Source organism: Botryllus schlosseri, chromosome 6 (assembly GCF_051294905.1).
Source record: "Botryllus schlosseri isolate E-star chromosome 6, Bs_hap1, whole genome shotgun sequence".
NCBI lineage: Eukaryota > Metazoa > Chordata > Ascidiacea > Stolidobranchia > Styelidae > Botryllus > Botryllus schlosseri.
In genome coordinates, this window is record NC_137241.1 from 5,141,811 (window position 1) to 5,163,516 (window position 21,706).

General features: G+C 41.3%; 2 protein-coding genes across 2 annotated transcripts in view; one reads left to right on the forward strand and one right to left on the reverse strand.

Annotated features, from left to right (window-relative positions):
* Positions 1–21,706, reverse strand: part of LOC145440511 (isoleucine--tRNA ligase, mitochondrial-like) — a 227,074-nt gene that overhangs the window by 35,361 nt on the left and 170,007 nt on the right. The gene's annotated exons all lie outside the window — the stretch shown is intronic.
* On the forward strand, positions 140–20,962 carry LOC145440513 (nucleolar protein 14-like). Its single transcript, XM_080318139.1, has 18 exons — positions 140–432; positions 1,458–1,621; positions 3,516–3,622; positions 4,258–4,397; positions 5,744–5,852; positions 7,580–7,673; positions 7,742–7,876; positions 8,221–8,387; positions 9,877–10,026; positions 11,009–11,225; positions 13,168–13,294; positions 13,358–13,479; positions 13,541–13,680; positions 14,968–15,127; positions 16,410–16,596; positions 17,399–17,508; positions 18,925–19,089; positions 20,809–20,962. The coding sequence occupies exons 1-18, from the start codon at positions 241–243 to the stop codon at positions 20,915–20,917; spliced, it is 2,595 nt and encodes an 864-aa protein (XP_080174265.1). The 5' UTR covers positions 140–240; the 3' UTR covers positions 20,918–20,962.

Below are 21,706 nucleotides of genomic sequence, written 5' to 3' on the forward strand. Positions count from 1 at the left end.
TGGATGTAAACATGTAATATTCTCATTTAATAGAGCTCACAAAATATTGTTTATAGCAACATCCTTAACTATTCGAATTGTAAAAATATGTATACATGATACATGTGTTTCATGTGACGTAGCTAACGCTTAGTAACACCTTACAATTAGACACATGCCCTTCATTCACAAAATTGTAAACAAATGGAAAGTTATCGTGGGATTTGGATCTTACCTCGTTTAGCGTATTAGGGCTGCGATATGGCGAAAGCGAAGAAAGGATTGTCGGACAAAGTGCGTAAAAGTCAATCGTCGAAAAGCAAGCGCGTATTCAAGGCCCAAAGTAATCCGTTCGAAGTGAAAATAAACAAGCAAAAACACAACATTTTGGGGAGGAAATCGAAGCATGATCGTGGCTTACCAGGAGTATCCAAATCCAAGGCTAATAAAAAGGTAATAATTCATGATGAATATTTCTGTTATTTCATTGTTGGATTACCAATTTTAATGTTTTGTGTCACTTTATTTACATGCATTTATAATAGCTATGTTCCGCACATCACTGACATCGGCAAAATGCTCAATGCACCTGATTATGCACACAGCACAATGACAACCTGGTCAAAATTGCATGTCGAAGTTTCTTACTGGAAATTGTAAGCCTTTTCCTCTCCATCCAATATATCTTCTGTGACAATAATCTACTATATTCATCAATGCAGCCTACAGGTAGTGATAGAAAAGATTCACATGCAGCATTCGCTGTAACCTTCTGTCATGGTTGTAATGACTTGAATCGAGTCCCAGTTTTTCGTTGTCTCGACTCGACTTATTAAATTTGTGCATTGACTCGACTTTTGACGTGCAATGAATGACTTGATTGAAGTCTCGTGTATCAGACCAATTACTTGAAAAATAGACGCAGAAACCGTCTTTTATCTGCTTGAATAAATATGTTACGAGCAATGTTCCCTCTAAGCTGCGCACGTGCGCAAATGCAAGTTGCACACAAAAAATCCGCGGTGATGACCATTTTTTTAGTCGTTACGCACTGTTGTCCAAGGGTCTGCGCAGTGAGTTGGTGAGTGTGCGCAGACTCGTCCAAAATTAGAGGGAACATTGGTTACGAGTGAGATAAATGAATATAATATGATGCGAGGCCTTCAATATCAACCAAGAGTTTCACATCTAAGTGAGTTAAACCTGACTTTAACTTCATAATGAACTGCGAACAGTGACTCAAGTCTCAACACCATGACTCGGAGATGAATTGAAAATGACTCGAGTCAAAACTAGAAAAGTAAAATTGACTTGTGACTCGGAACCCTGTGACTTCATTACAGCTCTGTCTTCTGTTTACAATGAGTGAATGAATTTTATCACCCCGTTTGTGCTCTTATACAATATGTAACTAACCCCAATGATCGTTCTTCTTAGCACTTCATCCTCTGAAAACTCGAACTGTCTTGTCTATTTAGAGGAAAGATACTCTGTTGAAAGAGTACAAGGAGCGGCACAAGTCCAACAATCTGCAGGATGACAGATTCGGCGAAGCCAGCGTCGAGATGACAGTTGAGGAGAAGATGATCAAGCGTTTTGCGATGGAGAAAAAGAAGAAGCACGAGAAGATGTCAATGTTCAAGTAAGTACAGGGCCGGCCAACCCGTGGCCCGCGAGATGGCTTTGAGTGGCCCGCGAGGTAATTTCCGAAATTAGTAATATTATCAAAAATGGATTGCACAGATTGTGAACTTGCAAGGCCAACCAAAAAATTGATTAGTCTGGCCACAATACTTAAGATGTGATGACTAATATATCAGTTCCGACGCATTGGCAGATCCATGAGCCAGTCACATTTTGGTAGATCTTCGTACACTACAATAAAGCAGAATAATTTGCGGTAGCTTCGCGCAACATGGTGTCACTCGATTTCTTGCTTTTAATATTGTTACCCCTTACTGAAAATGAAAGAACGCCTAATGTCTCAGATTGAGTCTAACTATATTCGCGATTACGAGCCAAAGTGTCGTTCAACATATGCGACCTTGAGTTTGCGCTCACTGAAAGACCGTCGACTATGAAACCTAGGCACAAAATGATCGACGCATGTTGGTAAGCTTTCGATATCGATATGTCCAGGCGCTGAGTAGTCCATTCCTTGCAAACTGAGCCCAACCATATACAGCAGGCCCGCAAGATAGTCAAGTGATTATATTATTGACCAATGAACTTCAAAACATTTTCGCGCGACTAGTGGCCCGCGCGATGGTTCCTTAATCAAATGTGGCCCTTTGGCGGAAAAGGTTGGCCACCCCTGAAGTAAGACAAAGTTTTCACGACGCTATAGTCTGTACTGCATTCGGTATTGAAGTTGGTCGTTGGGAGTTCTGGTGGTGCGTTGTGTGCAGCGGCATACGCGGGGAGGCTGTGGTTTGAAACCGAAACCCAGACCTTCTGAAATGACGATGATATCTCCAATATTTATAAGCTCATTTGTAATTAAGCAATTGGTGTCACACTGTTGCGTTTCGACTGAACATTGCGATGACACTTTCAAAGCCGAAGCCTTGCATTTCTGATATGGTGTCTGAATGGCGACAGTAGAAGTCACGATATTTTTCACTGAATATTCATTATAAAGTTTTCGTTTGTGTGAAAGTTATATCGTAATGGTTTTGTTCTTTTAACACTCTTTCGGTGCACGGTTTATTTTTTGCACCAGTAATCAATAGTATATGCTAGATGTCTATTTAGTTGTTTATTGTGGTAGATTTCTGTTTTCATAACTCCGCGAAAGTTTGGGGTTCCACGAAGACTTGCAGAGTTGCATTGGTGTTCCGCTGGTCAGTATAGGTCAGGGTTGTAATGACTCGAGTCATGACTCGACTCGAGTCACGATTTTCTGATGACTCGACTTGACTCGAGTCAATCTGTGTACAGACTGACTTGGACTCTAGTCATTGCGCATGACTCGAATCAAGTGATATGACTCGAGACTCAGACGGTCAAAACCAACATTGTATTGTAATTTCGAAGAACAGTAAAGTAACCCCCCCTATTGGGATTTCGTCTAGATGGGTACTGGTACTTGAAAATACGATCAGAAACTGTTCAAAGTTAGAAAAACTAGTATATTATAAATGCGAACCATTGGATATCACCTAACAGAGTTATAAAAGTGGGTTTAACAAGACTTTAACTGAAAACTGAGCAGTCAACACAATGGCTTGGACTTGGACTCGAGTCATAATACCAAATACTCGGACTCTAACCTCTACTCGATGACTTGGACTCGGACTTGACTCGGCGGTGAATTGAAAATGACTCGACTTCAATCGGGTCAAAACTATAAAAGTGAGATTGACTTGTCACTCGGAGCTTTGTGACTTGGTTACAACCCTGGTATAGGTTAAAAACCGCCGTACTAAACAGACTTGTTAATAATGATAGTGGGTGATTTGGGTTTGAACGGAGTGTAAAATGATATCGCTTCAGCAATTCAGAACTCATCTATATTTGTTTTCACTTATCTTCAGCCTGAACGACGAGGAAGAACTGACCCACTTCGGTCAATCGCTTTCCAATATCAAAGATTTCGGATCCAGCGTTGTAAGCGATGATGAAGACAATGGCGCTATTTCAGGTGCATATCTTCTGTATTTGTTTGTGTTGATTATTGTATATTTATTTACTTATATCAATGCGATGTAAGTCATGTTCCATCGCTTATATTCAAGGCCATATTCTTTGGCAGCCTCGTAAAATTGTTATTACATGCACTCGATAATTTATGTTTGTGAAATGCCAGGGTATTTGATAGGGCGCATTAATCCCGACAGTCTTTGTAAATTTTACAATATCGATTGCGATTTGACATTGTGCTGCTGGCGCAGTCGTAGAAGTGTGGGGACCTTTTATCTCCGTAATGCTGGTACTGCTGTTTGTCACAGTAGGCTAGCTAACTCGCACAGCCACAGGTCATGTTTTGAGCATCCTGTGCACTTTCATTGCTGTGTACTCTGTATTTGTATCACCGCATCGTCAGTTGTTCATATTTACTAGGTTGTGGAACTCGCTTATTAATATTAAAATGGCTCCTTTTGAAGTACTTGCTGCAGACTTCAAAAATGTTTTTTTGGTAAGCCTACTCATTTAGGGGTCATCACCAGAAATGATCCTATTCTGCTATATGGCATCGTATTTCACAACAATTTGTATCTGCTAGCGACTTGTACTTAGTTAGAGAAACTTACAATGTTGAATCTTGTCGATGAACAGCGGAGTATGTGGCCGAGGCACATTTCGGCGGAGGCATTTTCACCAAGAAGAATGGAGAGGAGGAAGGAAACGACGCAGAAAAACCGAAGACACGCAAAGAAATAATGGACGAAATTATTTTGAAATCGAAGAAAGCCAAGGTAGAAATGCGCTGCAGTCTGTAGAAGTCAGACTCATTCAAACTACTGGATTTTCAAAATGCGCTAGGCCTAAAACTAACGAACCTAAAATATACTCAACTAGCTAACTAAAACACCACTGAATACGAATTACCTCATTGTAAATGAGTAGTGCGATTTTTTTTTACCTAAAATATGGAAGATTTTGACCTAAAAATCTTAATTTTAACCAAATTTGACCTAACGTATGCACATTAGGTGTTTTCCCACATAATGTTATAATTGTACTACTTATCTTCATTTCTGGTTGGAAGTGTTTGGCCTGAAAAAACTTTTTTGCCTCAAAAACTGACAAATTTTGACATGGAAAAACTTCATTTCATCGAAATCTGGCCCTATGAAGTATTCCAGTAGTTACAATACGCATTATGGTAGAAATTTAAAACATTTGTAGTACTACGAAAGATACTTTCCTATATTCTCGGGTAGAAAGTGTCTGTCCTTACCAAGTAGCTTGCCAGGAATAGAAAAAGAACGTTCAACAGCAACAGTTGTTGGCTGACAATGCTCAATCATGCGCTTCTTGATAAAAGAACTATGCAATGGCCGCGCATTCTTACTTCAGTTGGGATATTGCGGTTTATTGAGCATAACACCACCTCAACCTATTTGTTTCATTCGAATGTTTATGATTCACAATGAGCAGACAATAGGCCGTCTACAATGGTAGGCCTATATGTTACAAGCTGTAAAATGTCACATGATAAGTTCCCCGACGGTGCAAAATCTACGATACAAACGAAATGCAGGTGCAAAAAAGTTTCAACTTTGTAAACAATTTTGACATTTTTTGACCTAACGCTACAATTTCGACCTAATTTTGACTTTTTTTGACGTGTCAAAAAATCGCCCTCTAATTGAGCTGAGAAATATTGGAGATGGAATCGGCATTGCGAAAGGACGGGATTCAAAGTTTGAAATGGAAGGGGCTCCGACCCCCTAATCCCACCCCATTGCTATGTCACTGTTGATTACTCCGAGGTAGCAATGACCCCATGAACATCACACACCAAAACACCAGTATCACAACTAGTTTTGTTTTGGTAAATGTGGAACTAAAACTAGAACTACTCAGTACTCACTTTGTGCAATCTTCGACTATAACTATAACTACATACTTTTAAAAATGGGAATTAGAACGTGCACTACTCAAAAAAACAGTGTTAGCTAGTCGACCGTCAACCAATTAGATTAGTAGTTTGTACGAGTCTGGTTGTAGTGGCGACAGACTTACAGCTATCACTGCGCCGTGTAACGTCAGCACACCTATCGAGCACCACATTTCGAGAATACCGATTCCGTTACAGTGTGAGCGTCAAAACACGCAAGAACAGTCGGACGCATTGAGAGAGAAGCTGGACAACACGTGGCAAGAAGTCGAGCTGTTGTTGAAGTCATCCAGCAAGACTAAAAAAGGTCCGTTACTTTGAATTTACGCGACGATAGACATAAGAACGGGTCGTGCCATCTTGTTTTATCCCCGTTTTGAGTTGTCTCTCTAAATCAGTGGTTCTTAAACCTTTTTTCCTCCAGCGACCCCTTTCAAAATTTCTCATGCTCTGGCCCCCCCCACCCCCACCCCATATTGTAAGAACTGTAATAAAAACAATGGGTAATAATAAATGATGGTCTTGGGCATACATAGCGTGATAAATCAAACTTCTGGAAACTTCGCTCCCAAGAACCCCGTCGCGTGATTTCGATGGTCAGCGAAGTTTATGTGACCAGGTCGCCCTATGCGCCAATATTTTCTATAACGCTTGAATGGATATGTGGTAATTGCATATATATGTCGCCATAAACTTTTTATCCTCTCAGCCCACGTAATCAGATTTACCAGTAGCGCTGAGTGAGCTGTTGTCTTGGAAAATGTAGGGTACGTAATTATTAATTAAACATACTCGCGCGTGCCCGTTGGTACAATTACTTCGTTACATGTTGTTATCTTGTTACCTCTTACACGCTATATAGTCAAAAGATATTGAAACGCATAAACGTATTACTAAAGGAAGTACACAATTCAAAATTGGTATTTCTTCACGGGCAATAAATTTTTCTCTGATGGATGTTATTCGTCCTGTGCGGTTCATATTGCGACGACATGATAATTCGGCACAAGCGATTTATGCACCTATGGACAATTAGTCCTATATACATCAAAGTTTACGGTTAACATAAGGGAAATCCTCTTCGGCTAAGGTTTTCTCGCTGACGATCTTTTTGGCACACTTTTCGGAGTCCCATATTACCCGAAACTTCATATGTCTTTGTGCTTCGTGACGTGGTAATTGGCCGACACCGAAATGCCTATTTCTATTTTCTCGAATAATGCGTGTTTTTTCGTGGGCGAGTCGTCAAAACATGATGTGTAATTTATTTTCATTCACCGAAATAATTGAAGGCATCCTTCAACAAACATTATAGTGGACCACAACACTAGCTAGTATCATCCTTTGTGACACGATGAAGAGATATTCTGACGATTTAATTTTGTAGCTCTCAAGTACAAGTATATTTAGTTATGCACAAAGCTTCAAAGCATATTTTATGCACGAGGGGCTCTCACGCTCCAAAGTGATATACAGTGCCTCGTACGATTTCAACACGCTCTGCGCTGCCGGATATAATACCTAAGTACTTCAGAACATTTTATTGAAAATAACCCTAGCAAGCATGACGACAGTGTTTCCATGCGAAATTGACGATTAGAATGTTAAATGCATCATAATAGCCCAATACATTTATGAAAACGTAAGTAGCAAACATCGTCGCGTAGCGCGACCAAAAATTTCGAGATTCGACATGTTTTGTGGAATGTTAATTTGCACTGAATACTCATTAAGGATATGTCCTACTACTATCATCCAGTGCGGAGTTATTTTACTTCAGTGCCCCCCATATAGCCCCCTGAGCCCAGCACTCCCCATTTCGCCCCCTGAGCGTTTTCGCCCCCTTCAAAATCGCCGTGGTTAAGAACCACTGCTCTAGACGGTCATAATATTGAAACCCAATAAATTACAATGACTACAATAAAGTTTCGGGTTTATGTCATCACAAATACACTAGCCTATTCAATTGTATATTGAAGTTCTGCACCTTCAAGAAACTCTTGATGGTCAATTGTCCACCATGGTCGTTTGTAGATCGAGAAAAAGAGAAATATGTGCGCGCGTCCGACAGCTACGATACGGCCGTGAGACAGATGATATACGACAGGAAAGCTGCGCCGGCCTCAAAGTAAGTGCGGCATACAGAACGCGGCGACTCGTTGCTCATTGTTGTAATCGTTTTTTTTTTTTTTTCAGAGGAATGTCGGAAGCGCAAAAGGCGGCCGAGGAATCGGCGAGGATTCGCAGGATGGAGGACGAGAGAGTGCGCAGGATGCAGGGCAAGAGCGGGGGTGTGGCGGAGCACCGGTCCGCCGACGATCTGAACGACGAGTGCGTCTGGTTTGAATACGTTTTGGAAGTGTATCCTACGCGTTCTTTATCGGATGTGCAGCTCGTAGAGTGATGAAGTTTGACGTAGGCCTGGTATTGCGATTAGAGCAGGGGCTGGCGAGGGTAAGAAAGAGCCAACTTCCAATGTGTATTTGATTTTTTTCAACAAAATTATCAACTTGGAACCTGTCAAAATTTGGCCACTGATTTTGACTTAACTTCAGCCCTGGTGCCTGGATATTCGCTTGAGACGATGGGTCCGCGTGAGGGGTCACTTTGCAACATTCAAAGCTATCAGTCCAACTTTACCGCCGACGCAAACAAACTCATCTTTCCTCGCTTAGTTTTGTAGCGGATAAAATCGAAACGGATGCGGTCTGCTACAAAGACGGCGTCATGGTCGGGTCTGACGCTGCCGCGGATATGGAGGACAGTGGCGACTGGCAATTGGAAGCTGAGATCGACGATGGAGAACTTGGCAGCGGGGAAGAAGAGGAGAATTCCGAACAAGGTCAGGAATAACGCTCGTGCTAATTGCTTTCAGAGTGACGATGATTTCAGAGTGCCGTAATTTTTCATGTATAATACGCCCCCTTGTATATTATGCACCCTGCATTCGCAGTACATGAATAGTTATGTTTTATTGTTCAATGTCATTCTGTTTTGCGATGTCACTGTTGAACAATCATGATGTAACGATCGCTAATCATTATACAATTGACGGCATTGTCCCTAAACGATAGTAGATAGCAGCCAAAGCCTGCGAGGCCGGCGACGCGATAGGTCAGGCTAGCGACATGACAACTTGCGCACCAGGCCTATTACAGATGCGATTGCTCAGGCCAACGATTATGTCGTGCGCACCAGGCCAGCGATTATATGCAATTGTTCAGGCCTGTCGTTTACGCGACAAATTAGCGAGGATTGCCGCTGGCGCAGCAATCAATGACCACAATTTCGCTCACGTGCAAACGGCAAGCAAACCAACTCGGCAGGCGATCGCGTGCTGTTGTGCAGCGCAGACGACTCTCGCTAATTGGCAACATCCTTCTTGCTAATTGGAAGCGCGTAACACTGATAATACAAATTACGTGGTACGATGGCTGAACGTGATGCGCGATTAAAACAAACAAGAATAAAAGTGTGGTTTCAAGTTTTATTTCGACGGAGATTTTTTTCAAGGCTTGTTGTACCCATGCATAATACGCACCCCCCGAGTTTAGGACATAAAATCGGTCAAATTTTGCGCATTATACATGGAAAATTACGGTACTTTCATTTCTACTTCTCCGTTTTCAGTTTTTTTGCTAAAACTAGTGTTTTTCTTTGTTCTTTACAGTTCTAGATATCGCTACTGCCGCTTGTACTTGAGTGCCGACATCGTGTTTAGACTGTTCCTAATTCTGCTTAATTTTTTTGGGCAAAGCTTCTTCTTTGCAATTTGAATTTTCCGTCACTTTTACAAGTGAGATTGTCACAAGAAGATGACGAAGTAGTCCCTGTATCACGGTAACTGAATATATATTTGAAGGTTCTCGCTGTTCGTAGTGTCATCGGTCATTTTGCGTCCGTCGCAAAGATAGATCTCGCAATTGCGAAATAGCCGCCTCAGTTTGAGCGCTAAAATTATGCGACCCCTTGACCAAATCTACTTCAATGCTTTTGAGAGCTTGCGGCTTTCCATTCGGCTCGAATAAATTTTGACATGTCTTCGAAATTGCTACTACTTCTTGTAGTGAACACCTTAAATTTCTTCGAGTAGCAACCAGAGTTTTGGAGTCGGAGCTGTGCGTTTTCAACATAGCTCTACGTGAAATTAATATGGAGCTGGAGACAGTTATTTGTATAATAACTCCGTCTCCGATCTATTTCATAAGATGCTATGTTACTGCGGTGCTGCGGTTTGCTGAATTCACACAATCTTACAGCGACCCTTCGCAAACTGTTGCCAATGATAGCAAGCTGACTATTTCGATTTATACACATCTTTTAAAATACAGGCGAGAGTAGCGAGGAAGATGATGACAATTTCTCCGATATATTGAGCGTCGACGGTGAAATCTCCGAGGAGAGCAACCCTGGCAAGGATGACGACAGCGGGCACGTGTCTCTCATCTCGGATGCGGGAATATCGAAAGGAAATCACATCTGTAAGACATACTTGAAATTGGAGGTGCCCAAATTGTTGTATGGGCTGTAGATGCTGCGGTCATTGCTTTGCCTGTGGCGAGCTATGTTCTTGAAAGACAATTGTGATCTTGTCACAAACATGGACGCTATTGTTTGTTTATCAGTATGGCGATTTTTTTACCTAAAAACATAAGATTTTGACCTAAAAAATCAAAATTTTGGCATTAATATCACCTAAAAAATCTTAATTTTGACCTAACGTATGCAAATTAGTTGTTTTCCCACATAATGGTAGAATCGTACTACTTATCTTCATTTGTGGTTGGAACTGTCTGTCCTTACGAAGCGGTTTGGCCTGAAAAACCTTTTTTCCTCAATCACTGACAAATTTGTGCATGAAAAAACTTAATTTTAACGAAATCTGATCCTATGAAGAATTGCAATAGTTACATCACGCATTATGGCAGAAATAATTAAAAACTTTTGTAGTACAACGAAAGATACTTGACTACATTTTCGGGTAGAAAGTATCTGTAGATTGCCAAGAATGGAGAAAGAGCGTTCAACAGCAGCAGTTGTTGGCTCAAGTTGTGCGAATCTACGGACACTGCTAGTAACCCACCGTGTTGCTTCGTTCTGACAATGTTGTCTACATCACAATTTTTCATGACGTGCTTCTTCATGTAAGAACCAATGCCCACGCAGTCTTGCTTCTGTTGGGATATTGCGGTACGTTGAGCGTAACACCATGTCAACCTATTTGTTTCATCCGAATGTTTGTAATTCACAATGAGCAGACAATGGGCCGTCTACAACGGTAGGCCTATAAAGTAGGCTACAAGCTGTAAATTGTCAAATGATTAGTTCACCGACAGTGCAAAATCTACGATACAAGCGAAATGCGGGTTGCAAAAACGTTTCAACTTTGTAAACAATTTTGACATTTTTTGACCTAACGCTACAATTTTGACAAAATTTTGACTTTTGTTGAACTGCTTACAGTCCCGGCAACGTACGACGTCTTCTGCAAACTTTGCGACAAGAAATTCGCCGGGGACTCTGCAAAGTACGTCGACGAGTTGCGCCAGAAATACCCGCCCGCCGCCGCCACCGGGAATAAAGACAAGATGAAAAAACTGTTTGAATTCGCGTGGGAAGCCGCGTGCCGTCAATTCGACGCCAGAGCGCCGAACGTGACGCGTGCCGACCAACTCGTCAGGTTAGTGTTTGATGTTAATTCAGGTTTGTGTGATCTCTCTACAGCAGGGCTGTTCAAAAATGGCATATATTCGTGTATATTCGTATTCGCATATATTCCAATTTGACTGGCTTCTTTAGAAAATTGTTAGGTTGCCGAAAAGTGCACACCAAATTTGGCTTCATTCCAAAAAGTATTCGCATTGTTATGAGGAGAAAATTTTAAATTTATCAAGTGAATTTGAAGAGCTTCTTCAATATACAATCGAATAGTATATTCATATTGAAATGAACCCGAATATTTTAGGTTGACACTCCTCAGGGGTCGTCAGCAACTAGTAGAGAATTGGAAAGAACATTGTATATCAAAGATTGCATCACCAAATATGGTATACAATGTTCATGAAATTTTAGATAATGGAGGAGATTGCTGAAGCTCAATGTACTATCGGATGGCACATGAACACCTTTTGTTTGCACAAACTAGGTCGGCGTATTTTGATTAAATGAATTATGAACAGTGAACACTGAACAGGGTTGTAATGACTTGAGTCGTGACTCGACTCGAGTCACTATTTTTTGGTGACTCAACTTGACTCGAGTCATTTTTTTCATGTGCACTTTTTGCAATGACTCGACTTGTACTCAAGTCATTATGCATGAGTCGACCTTTATCAAAATACATCAGCCCAAGCTTTGTCAACAAAAAGAGTACTATATATACTACTCAATTGAATATATATTCTTAAAAAATTTCAAATTTGAGTGGCTATCCCATGGAATTGTTAAGTCGTCTAAAAAAAAACGATGTGTAACAATGTTGGCATAATTCCAACCCATAGAAACGAAGTTCTCGCAGTAGACACAGCAGCAGAGTTTTTGGATTTGAAAAAAATAGCATTTACGGCTTGAAATTCATTCATTATTAGTTAAGATCCAAAAATTTTCGTTTCCAATGGCTTTGCTTCTGCGAGTTGAAATTTTCAAATTTTTTGTTCAGCGTTTTTTAAGCAACCTTACAATTTCATGGGGCAGCCAACGGGCTTTAAAAATTTATTATTTTCAATTTCATTCAACAAATCTAAAACTTTCTGCCCCGATAGCGATGCTGCGGCTGGCGGGAATTAAGCGAAACTTGGCGTGCAGCGTTTCAATGCTCCGATTTTAATTTGGACACGGTAATCTAATATCTGGTGTTCTGGAAAATGCTACCCGAGATCTGTTTAGTGCGAACCGAGCCAAGGTTGGTGTACTCTGTACAGTAGGGCTCTTCAAAAATAACTTTTTTTCTCAAATCGTACTGGTTACTTGATAAAATCGTTAGGTTACCTAATTTAAGCCTACACACCAAATTTGGTTCAATTCCGACCAGTAGCCGCATTGCTACAGGAGAAGAAAGTTTCTATTTATTATCCAAAAATAAATAGCAAAAAAGTTGAAAATTTTCTGCTCACCCGATGAAAGTGTTAGGTTGTCTATGGAAACGATGTTCACCAAATTTTGCTCAATTCCAACCAGTGGAAGCGGAGTTATAGCCTTCGAAAAATTTGGAATATGAATAAAAATAGTATTTACGGTGACCATTTCTTTAATTATTTATTATAGTGGTGCCCACCGTAAATACTATTTTATTCAAATTCAAATTTTTCAACGGCAATAACTCCGCTTCCACTGGAATTAAACCAAATCTTTCTTCTCCTGTAGCAATGCGACTACTGGTAGGAATTGAACCAAATTTGGTGTGTAGGCTTAAATTAGGTAACCTAACAATTTTATCAAGTAGCCAGTACGATTTGAGAGAAAAAAGTAATTTTTGAAGACCCCTACTGTACAGTCATCTCTTGCGTATGACTTTGATTCGACAGCAACTGAATTCTATTTCTGTGGCACTTGTTTCTAATTTGGAATTTTCATTTGGAATTGTAATTCCGTAAATTTTGTAGTCGTCCAAATTTGCTTTTCAGTCACCTGCACGAGTTGTGCGAACTCAACGTCATTGATTGTGCCAAGTACGTCGTAACGTCTCTACAAGAAACATACCATCAGCATCACTCTGAAGAAGGAAAATTAAGTCAATTATCACTGTGTCAGGTCGGTTCTTTGGTAGACATGAAGTCCACTCCCTCACACACTTATACCGTATCTTAATTCCAGATGATGCAGTTCAAGCTGATTAAGATCCTGTTCTCGACCAGCGATTTCTCTCATCCAGTGTGCACTCCGGCGTTGCTGTTCATGAGTCACGTTTTAAAATCACACCAGCCCAGCGATTTACGGTGGGATATTGATGTCAGACTCGTGAAGCTTGATTGTGTTCAGCTGCCGACCTTTTTTCAGGGACTTGGCTTCCGGTTTGTTTGTGTGTACGATGGTGTACGAGTACGTTTCCTTTTCGAAAAGATATATACCCGAATGTATCAACTATTTGTGCGCGGCGATTTGTTTTGCGGTGCCGAAACCGGTGCAGAAGACGAAAGGTTAGTAGTTTTGGGACTTGACCCTAGGATTTTGAGCTCCGATGGAGTTATTTATGTTTACCTGTGTACCGTGTCAATATGAACCACTGGTTTACAGATAGGAAAGAAATTTAATGGCCAACTAAAGCTCACACCAACTTCAAGGTAACAGTTACAAATCGGATACCAACAGCTAACTCTCTAGTCCACTGGTTCCCAACCTTTTTTGGATGTCGAAGCCGCACTTCAAACTTGAGTACCTATGGAGCCGCATGAAAACACTCGAGTGCTTATAACGAAAATTTAAAGGCAGCTAGCCTACCTCTGGATCCCACCATCCAGCTCATTCAAAAGCATGCACATTGTACATAGACTTCTGTAGATTCGATATCGGTTATTTTAGCATTGTTAGATGCAGATTGGCAAGTGCTACGCATTGAAATGAACTGAAAATGCATCTCATTACTACAACGTACTAGTATGTCGTTATGAGATTGCTCTTCATACATTCTAGCACTTGATGCACATGTTTGATTGGTATTATACGCCGGGTAATATTGGACTTGTTGCAATTTATACTTGACTATAAGTCGTTGTTTTGATGTTAGTAAAATTGTGTCGAAATTTAATCTTCGCAGAGACGATCCATTAAGGTTTATGACCGGCAGACCGTCTGATGGGTATTCAATATTCATCTATGCGTTTGACGCTAGTGCGCAAGAATTCTCTTTCCCGGTTTTCGGATGCGGCCTTAGGCGGCTATAGACGTAACTAATACCGGTATGCCTTATTTTAGCATTCATTTAAAGAATGACTATAACTATTCACACAAAAAAAACTGTCTATTATATTTTTGTGGCATATTCAGAGGTCAATCAGAGCCGCAAGAAGGCTTGGTTGGAGCCTCATGCGGCTCTGAGAGTCGCTGTTGGAAATCACAGAGCTAGGCTAAACTCGTAATCTGATTGATATAATCATATTAATGGTGGGCTAATCGATGCAATAATCCAATCCTTTGTATCTCTAATCAAGTTCAAGTCCAAGTCATAGTGTTCATTGTTCATTATTGACTTTTTTGAAACTCTTGGGTGATATGGAAGGGTTCACATTCAAAATACACTCTAAACATGTTTATTGAAACAGATAAAAGATAGGGTCTCGGGCTAATTTTGAAGTATTGGTCCTGATACACGAGATTTGAATCGATTCGTATGACTTGGTTGAGGCATGCGTTATGACTCGGTACAAGGCGAGCCAATACACAAAGTGACTCGAGTCAGGCACGTAAAGCGAATGCTTCTAATTCAGGAATACCGGCAAGCGCCTCGTTGCATATCACGGCCAAGAACTGTCAGTTGTTAGCGGTCGAACGCAGCGAAAACCACACTGCCGAATCCATAGGCAAGCCAAATCTGCTGGAGCTATTGGCGGGCTTCGTGGACGAGTCCGCAAACGATGATGTCTTGAGGTATTTATCGACGGTTAGGGTTGGGCTAAATCTAGTATATCAGTGACTTTGTGACAGTGCTGTGGGTTAATCACGACTTCGCAGATATGTCATTTCCACTCACGTGTCTAGCTTTGTACTGTGTGTTTCGTATGCTGCAATACGATAGGGTTGCCATATCTTGGAATCGGAGAAGGATGACACTTTTACGAAATCATAAAAATTGATTGACGGAAATTGAAAACAGCTGATTTTGTAATATTTTCTGGAAATTTTGTTGTGCTGACCGAAAAAAAAGTCGTGCCTTTGACTGTACTCCCGATTTACCCACTTTTTACGTTAATTTGCTGGTGTTGACTAAAAAAAGGGTCATCGCTAGGGAAAGTTTTTGTTGCAGTCAAATTCGTGGAAAGTTACACTTATTTTCAACAAAAGTTGCATTTATGGACAAGTTCCTTGAACTTGTTAGGGTATGAGATACTCGAATCGTTCCGTGTCCAAGGCACCGCAGCAAAACTCAATGTCGGCGACTTCAACAAAATCAATAGCCTGAAAAAAAGGACCCAGTGAAAATACAATTTTCGACGGTCCAGCCTGAACGTACGTCAAATCAGAAAGGCCCGCAAATTTAAACGATAGTGAAATAATCGAGCGATCTATTTACATATAGTGCCAAATATTTCCAGTAGAAAGTTGGGTGTATGCAAAGCATTGCATGAAAAAATGAAAAGTTACAAAAAGTTGTAATATTAGATTCCTCCAAACAGCTTAAAACACCATCCTACATAACTTTTATTTAGGAAGCTGTCGGAAGCTGAAAAACTTGCCCTAGTCATCACGCTCATACAACTCCCGAATGACCCGCTCGAACATCCGTATCACATATTTCTCGTCATTTATGCCGATTTTCATTCGACTCTGTCCATTATCATAGCTGGAAAAGCTGTAAAGGCAGGCATATTGCCTAAAAAGAGGACATTTAGGCGTCCTCGAGGGACTTTTCAGTTTCCTTGAAAATGAGGATGTACCGTATGGTAACATGTGACCCTACGATACGACCAATCACGGTTTCAAGGTTGCCATAGTAGAGAATTCTGTCGAAACTATAATTTTTGTTGATAATTGACTCTTGGTGGCAATGAGCTTAAACTACAGCGTTTGAAATAATCATCCCTCCCTCCTTGACTCGAATCAGTAGAATTATTACCCGATTCAGATCCATGTACTGAAATGATTGTGCCCAACCCGATCCATCATGCATTTCCGAGATTGCGGAAACGCTGACGCCGGCTTCGTTTGGCAGGTTACAATTGCAGGCGGTGGTGCTTCGTTTGACACTGAAATTTGTGGTTATTTACGGAAAACTGCCGTGTTTCAAGGAGATATTCGACCCCATACGCGTCGCTTGCAAACGGTGCGCGACGGGATACCGACACGAAGGGAAGGAGGGCGCGGGACACCCGTTGGCAAAGTTGCTGTCGGATGTACCGGTAATGATTGAATAATATATTCATATTGAAGTAAACTTGAATATTTTCGGCTGTCGTCAGCGACTAGTAGAGAATTGAAAAGAACATCGTATATCAACAATTGAACAGCTTCTTGGAGGTACAGAACTTCAATACACAATTTAATAGTATATTCATATTGAAATGAACACGAATATTTTCGGCTGACACTCGTCAGGGGTAATCGTCAGCAACTAGTAGAGAATATCAACAGTTGTATCGCCAAATATGCCGTGATGCCTTCCGGTTTAGTAACCAGTAGAAGGAAGGACTCCGAGCTTTGAGATACAAAATTGTGCTTCGTACTGCGCCGTTATCATGCAAAGTAATGCGACGGTTTTCAGGCTTTGAAAAAGCAGTCGCTTAATCTGACATCTACCTTCCGCTACATTGCATGTGAAAGTTTTGATTTTTGTCATATTTGTGGAAAGATGCTAGCAATCCTATCAACCGTTTGTCTGGAAGCTAACAATCAAAGTTACGGATTGCTGACCCCTGGTTTAGACGATAAAAGTTCAGTTGGTTTTGTTCGTTTTGAACCAGTGACCCAGTATAGTACCCAATGTCGTGCCCGCTCAGTCAGTCGGCAAAAGGCATCTTTGTCTTCTCCGGATTTCCCACTCCGACATTGTGGCGTCATTTTCACTGCCGCACAACAAAGCTCTGATGTCATGTCCGTGTTTAAGAATCCCCCAAGTTTCAAGTTTCAATTTGGTTGCGATGTAATGAATCCCTAACGTGAGTCCGCTGTTTTATTTTCCCATCCGTTACAAATTGTTAACAGGCAGAGATACAACGCGTGTTGATGAGGCGTCCCGCTCTGGCTGTGATGGTGCAGATTGAAAGTAACCGGCCGAAAGCGCTGCCGCTGCACGATCCCAGGATTGAGCCAGTGTGAGTATCGTCAAATTGACATGATTGCTTTCGTGTTCTTGCCGCAATTGTCCTCCCGGCAGAGTGGCGTCTTAAGAGCAGTATTTCTAAACCGGTAGAGCATCAAAATAAATTAACCTAAATTGCAGTTCCAACAAATGTATGCAACTCAAAAGAAAATACTGGAAACCTCATTGTAAACTAACTTTTGACACTAGATGTGTTATATGTGGTTCTATTAAAGTTTCTGTAAGCGAAAGATCTGTTAAAAACCGCTAACTTGCATTTTATCGTTCTGTTTCTGTTGAAACAAATACGAGTTTGTTGTTTGCTCGACACTCTTCTACTGCTAAATGTCGCTAAATTGAGCTCTATATATGTAACGAGCTTTGTTTAAACGTCTTCTTGTAGCTTTTGACGTATAACTGTTCCTAAACGAGCTGGAGGGTGTCTTTGAACAGTTTCGTACAGCACTTGCACATTGTGACGTACGGTAAGTCCAAAGCAGACCTTGAAATCTATCTATATTACGACAACATGCAGAAAATACGTTCCAAATTTCAGATATGATATTTCGTTTCTCGAATTAATTGACAAGCGTCAAACTCAGGGTTGTAACCGAGTCACAAGTCAATCTCAATTTTAAAGTTTTGACTCGAGTCAAGTCGAGTCATTTTCAATTCATCACCGAGTCGAGTCCGAGTCCAAGTCATCGAGCAGAGTGTCGAATCCGAGTCATGGTATTATGACTCGAGTCCGAGTCCAAGTCATTGTGTTGACTGTTCAGTTTCCAGTTAAAGTCTTGTTAAGAAGCCTTTATATAACTCTGTTTAGTTATATCGAATGGTCGAATTCCTCACTTTTAGCAGTTTCTGGTCGCATTTTCAAGTACCAGTACCAATAGACGAAATCCCATTAGTCTGGTTACTTTACTATTCTTTGAAATTATAATGAAGTGTCGGTCTTGGGCGTCTGAGTCTCGGGTCATACGACTTGGTTCGAGTCATGCGCATTGACTCGAGTCCAAGTCAAGTCTATACACAGATTGACTCTCGAGTCATCAGAAAATAGTTGGAAAATCAGAAAATATAGGAGGAATTCTGTCTATATTTCGAACTTGGTTAACCTCATGTACTGTCGTTTGCTCCTGAAGAGAGCCAGTCGAAAAGCTTCGAGTGGAATAAATTTGACTACATGAACGTATTGTTTGCTGCAATTTTGTAAAGTCTGATGGAGAATCACGACATTTGAACATATGTTATCGAGTATCCGCTAATTGTTGCCGTTGCACTATGATTCGGCGCTTAACATTAAAGGTCTAGTGACGTTGAGAAGAAGAATTCACTCTCAAATATTCAGCAATCGAATTTTAAAAAAGTATAGCCACAGCCGTCGCGCTCTTTCTGTGACCAAGTTATTTTATCTTTATGTCTTCAGCGGCGAACCTTTCCGCAAAGCCAATCACAAGAGACTCAGCTCCAGTAAACGCGATCTCGATCGCCTGAAACACAAGCACAAGAGAGAGTTCAAGGGCGCCGTCAGAGAAATCAAGAAGGACGCGCGGTTCCTTGCGAGAGAAAAGCTGAACGAGCAAATCGAGAAGTAAGTCGTTTACGAACATATTCAGTGAAATATTCATTTTCGTATGTGTGAATGCGATATTCAGTTACGTAGTGTGTTCAAGTTGAAATGAACCCGAATATTTCAGCTGACACTCGTCAGAGGTTATCGTCAGCAACCATAGTAGACCATTGGAAAGAACATTGTATATCGACAATCGTATCACCAAATATGACGTTCTCGGCATGAAAAGTCGAATATACTAGCGGCCTGTTGGGCTCGTATATTCGACTTTTCATGCCGGTGACGTCATATTTGGTGATATGATTGTTTAATGTTTATATGCAATGTCCGTTTCTATTCTCTACTAGTTCCTGACGATTACAACTAGGGAGTGTTGGCCGAAAATATCCGGGCTTATTTCAATATGAATATTATTCAATTGTATATTGAAGTTCTGTACCTCCAAGAAGCTCTTCTTGTATAATATTGAGGCATTGCTTACATAATAGTAATAGTGATTATTACGTCTTATGCCAAATTTAACCAGTAATTCACTTGTAACCGTTTTGAAATGTTGAAATGATAACATAAACGAACATAGCATTATACTAATCGCCACCCGGACGCCTTGAAAGCCACCGAAGCGGATGCCCGACTAGGCTGTTATAATTGACGTGAAACAGCATTTGTACTCTTCACGCGCGCGGCATTCGATTAGTTCGCAAACTTTCACCGTATTCAATGCATAATTGCGCCGTTTTCGCTACGGAATTCGACCCCGGGGTGCGCGTAAAGGTCGCGGATAATCCCCGCGATTTAATCCGCGCACCCCGTCATTGCGGGCGCCGTACGCGCGGTCGCGCATGTAACGAGTCGCGAACGGATACGTCTCTTGTTGTTATTTGCCGGCTGAGAGCACTTCGTGCCCGGAGACCGCGATAATTTCGCTATGTCATTAGTCTGAATCTAGCTCAGTGGTTGCCAAAACTCCCCCTAGGCATACTTAGAAGAGAAAAAGCGATGCTTTGAACAATATTTTCATTAGTTCGTGCGATGGATGTCCTTGTTTATGAGAACGTACCCGACTGAAACGAGGTTGCATTGTTGACAAACACACCCATGTTATGCTGTCGATTTCGAGCAATATCTCTCGTTTTGATGCTTAAATTCAGCCACAACAAAAGTCATTTTCACTTAGCTACGAAGTTGCAAATGGGTATTGTTTTGCTTTTGCACGACTTATGCATCATGGAATAAGATTTATAAGCAGATGACAGCCAAAATTCATCCATTTTTTGTGAAGCAGCGCTTTAAAACGGCCTTATTTTGGACATTCAACTATTTCAAAAATGTTCGGGACACACCTGAGAATCAGAGGAGGCATATAGTTTGGGAACCACTGTCTGCTAATTGATAGTTCCAACTATGCTCCTTATCAATCTTCGCCCCCATCACGCTGTCGTGACCTTTTCGGCTAATGGCCAAGCGAATCGGACTCCTTCTACGGCGTTTTCCAAGTCAAAACGCGTACACTCACCTAATCCTTTAATGCCTCGCTGATGCGATGTTTTACTGCGCGACTCGCGAATCCCTCTTAGTACAATGATTGTAGCGATCATGGTTTTATTGCGTGCGTGGAATTCCAGCTGCCTTGCTATACGCGACTTCCCACGCTTCTGCGCGGCGGCAGGTAATCTTGACAGCGGAAATACATGTCGTAATACACAAACGCAAACTAAACACTGTCGTAAATCGCAGGGATCAAGAGAGAGCGGCCAAGGTGAAACGTCTATTTGGCTTCTTGTCGAATCAAGAGGGCGAAGTGAAGAAGATCAACAGGAAGAAATTCAAGATCGGCGTGTCTTGATTCTTGAGCTATTCCGCGTTCGAATATATCATGGGTTCTTTCATATGTTTGGCTGCTGTTTTGTTGTGAGAATTGCGGGAAGAGGTGTGAAGGTTTTTGTTGCGCTTGTGAATACGGAACGGGGTGAAGTAGGCGAATCGCGTAAATATGAATCGCATCAGAAATAGGACGTCTGATATTTCTGTCTTTGATGTTTTTGCGGCATATACGCATACCAGAGTTGAACATCTATAGAAAATTTTCAGCCTTGCCAAATTGAATTAGAATTATAGCTACACAGTTTTTTTTCATATTAATTTAAATTACCGAATTCACGAAAACTTGGTGATTGCATCAAGTCCGGTTAGCTAATCAGAGTTTATCCTCACAAGCACGAGAATGACAAATGTCTGTACAGAAAGCTTGGCTCGTCTCGCACTATGCAGTTCTGTAACATTTTTGGGCAAACCGTAAATTTGATTATAGAATTAATATGAGAGCACAGCTAAACATTTCACATGTACGCAATACACACGACCGGTGCCGTGTGCACTGCATCCTACTAGACATACCGTGAGTAGGCCTACAACTTCACCATGTGCATAGCCTATGTCGCTAGATAAGAATGGTATGGAAGGCCTTGCAAGTCTCGTACCACCCATCCATGTTATCCAGGAAATGCTGAACGCCAAGCGTGGAGGCCACAGATGCCAGTATCACTGATCAGGTCTTTGGTCTGACCCGGCCGGATTGAACCCACTACCCGAGAAGCTGGACGCTCCACCGCCACCACGCTATCGGTCCCAGCCT

Excerpts from the sequence above, each read along its gene's own strand:
- LOC145440513 (XM_080318139.1), top strand. The coding sequence starts at position 241 with ATGGCGAAAGCGAAGAAAGGATTGTCGGACAAAGTGCGTAAAAGTCAA. Across the intron at positions 4,398-5,743 it reads TGAAATCGAAGAAAGCCAAG|TGTGAGCGTCAAAACACGCA; the intron begins GTAGAAATGCGC and ends ATTCCGTTACAG. Across the intron at positions 5,853-7,579 it reads ATCCAGCAAGACTAAAAAAG|ATCGAGAAAAAGAGAAATAT; the intron begins GTCCGTTACTTT and ends GGTCGTTTGTAG.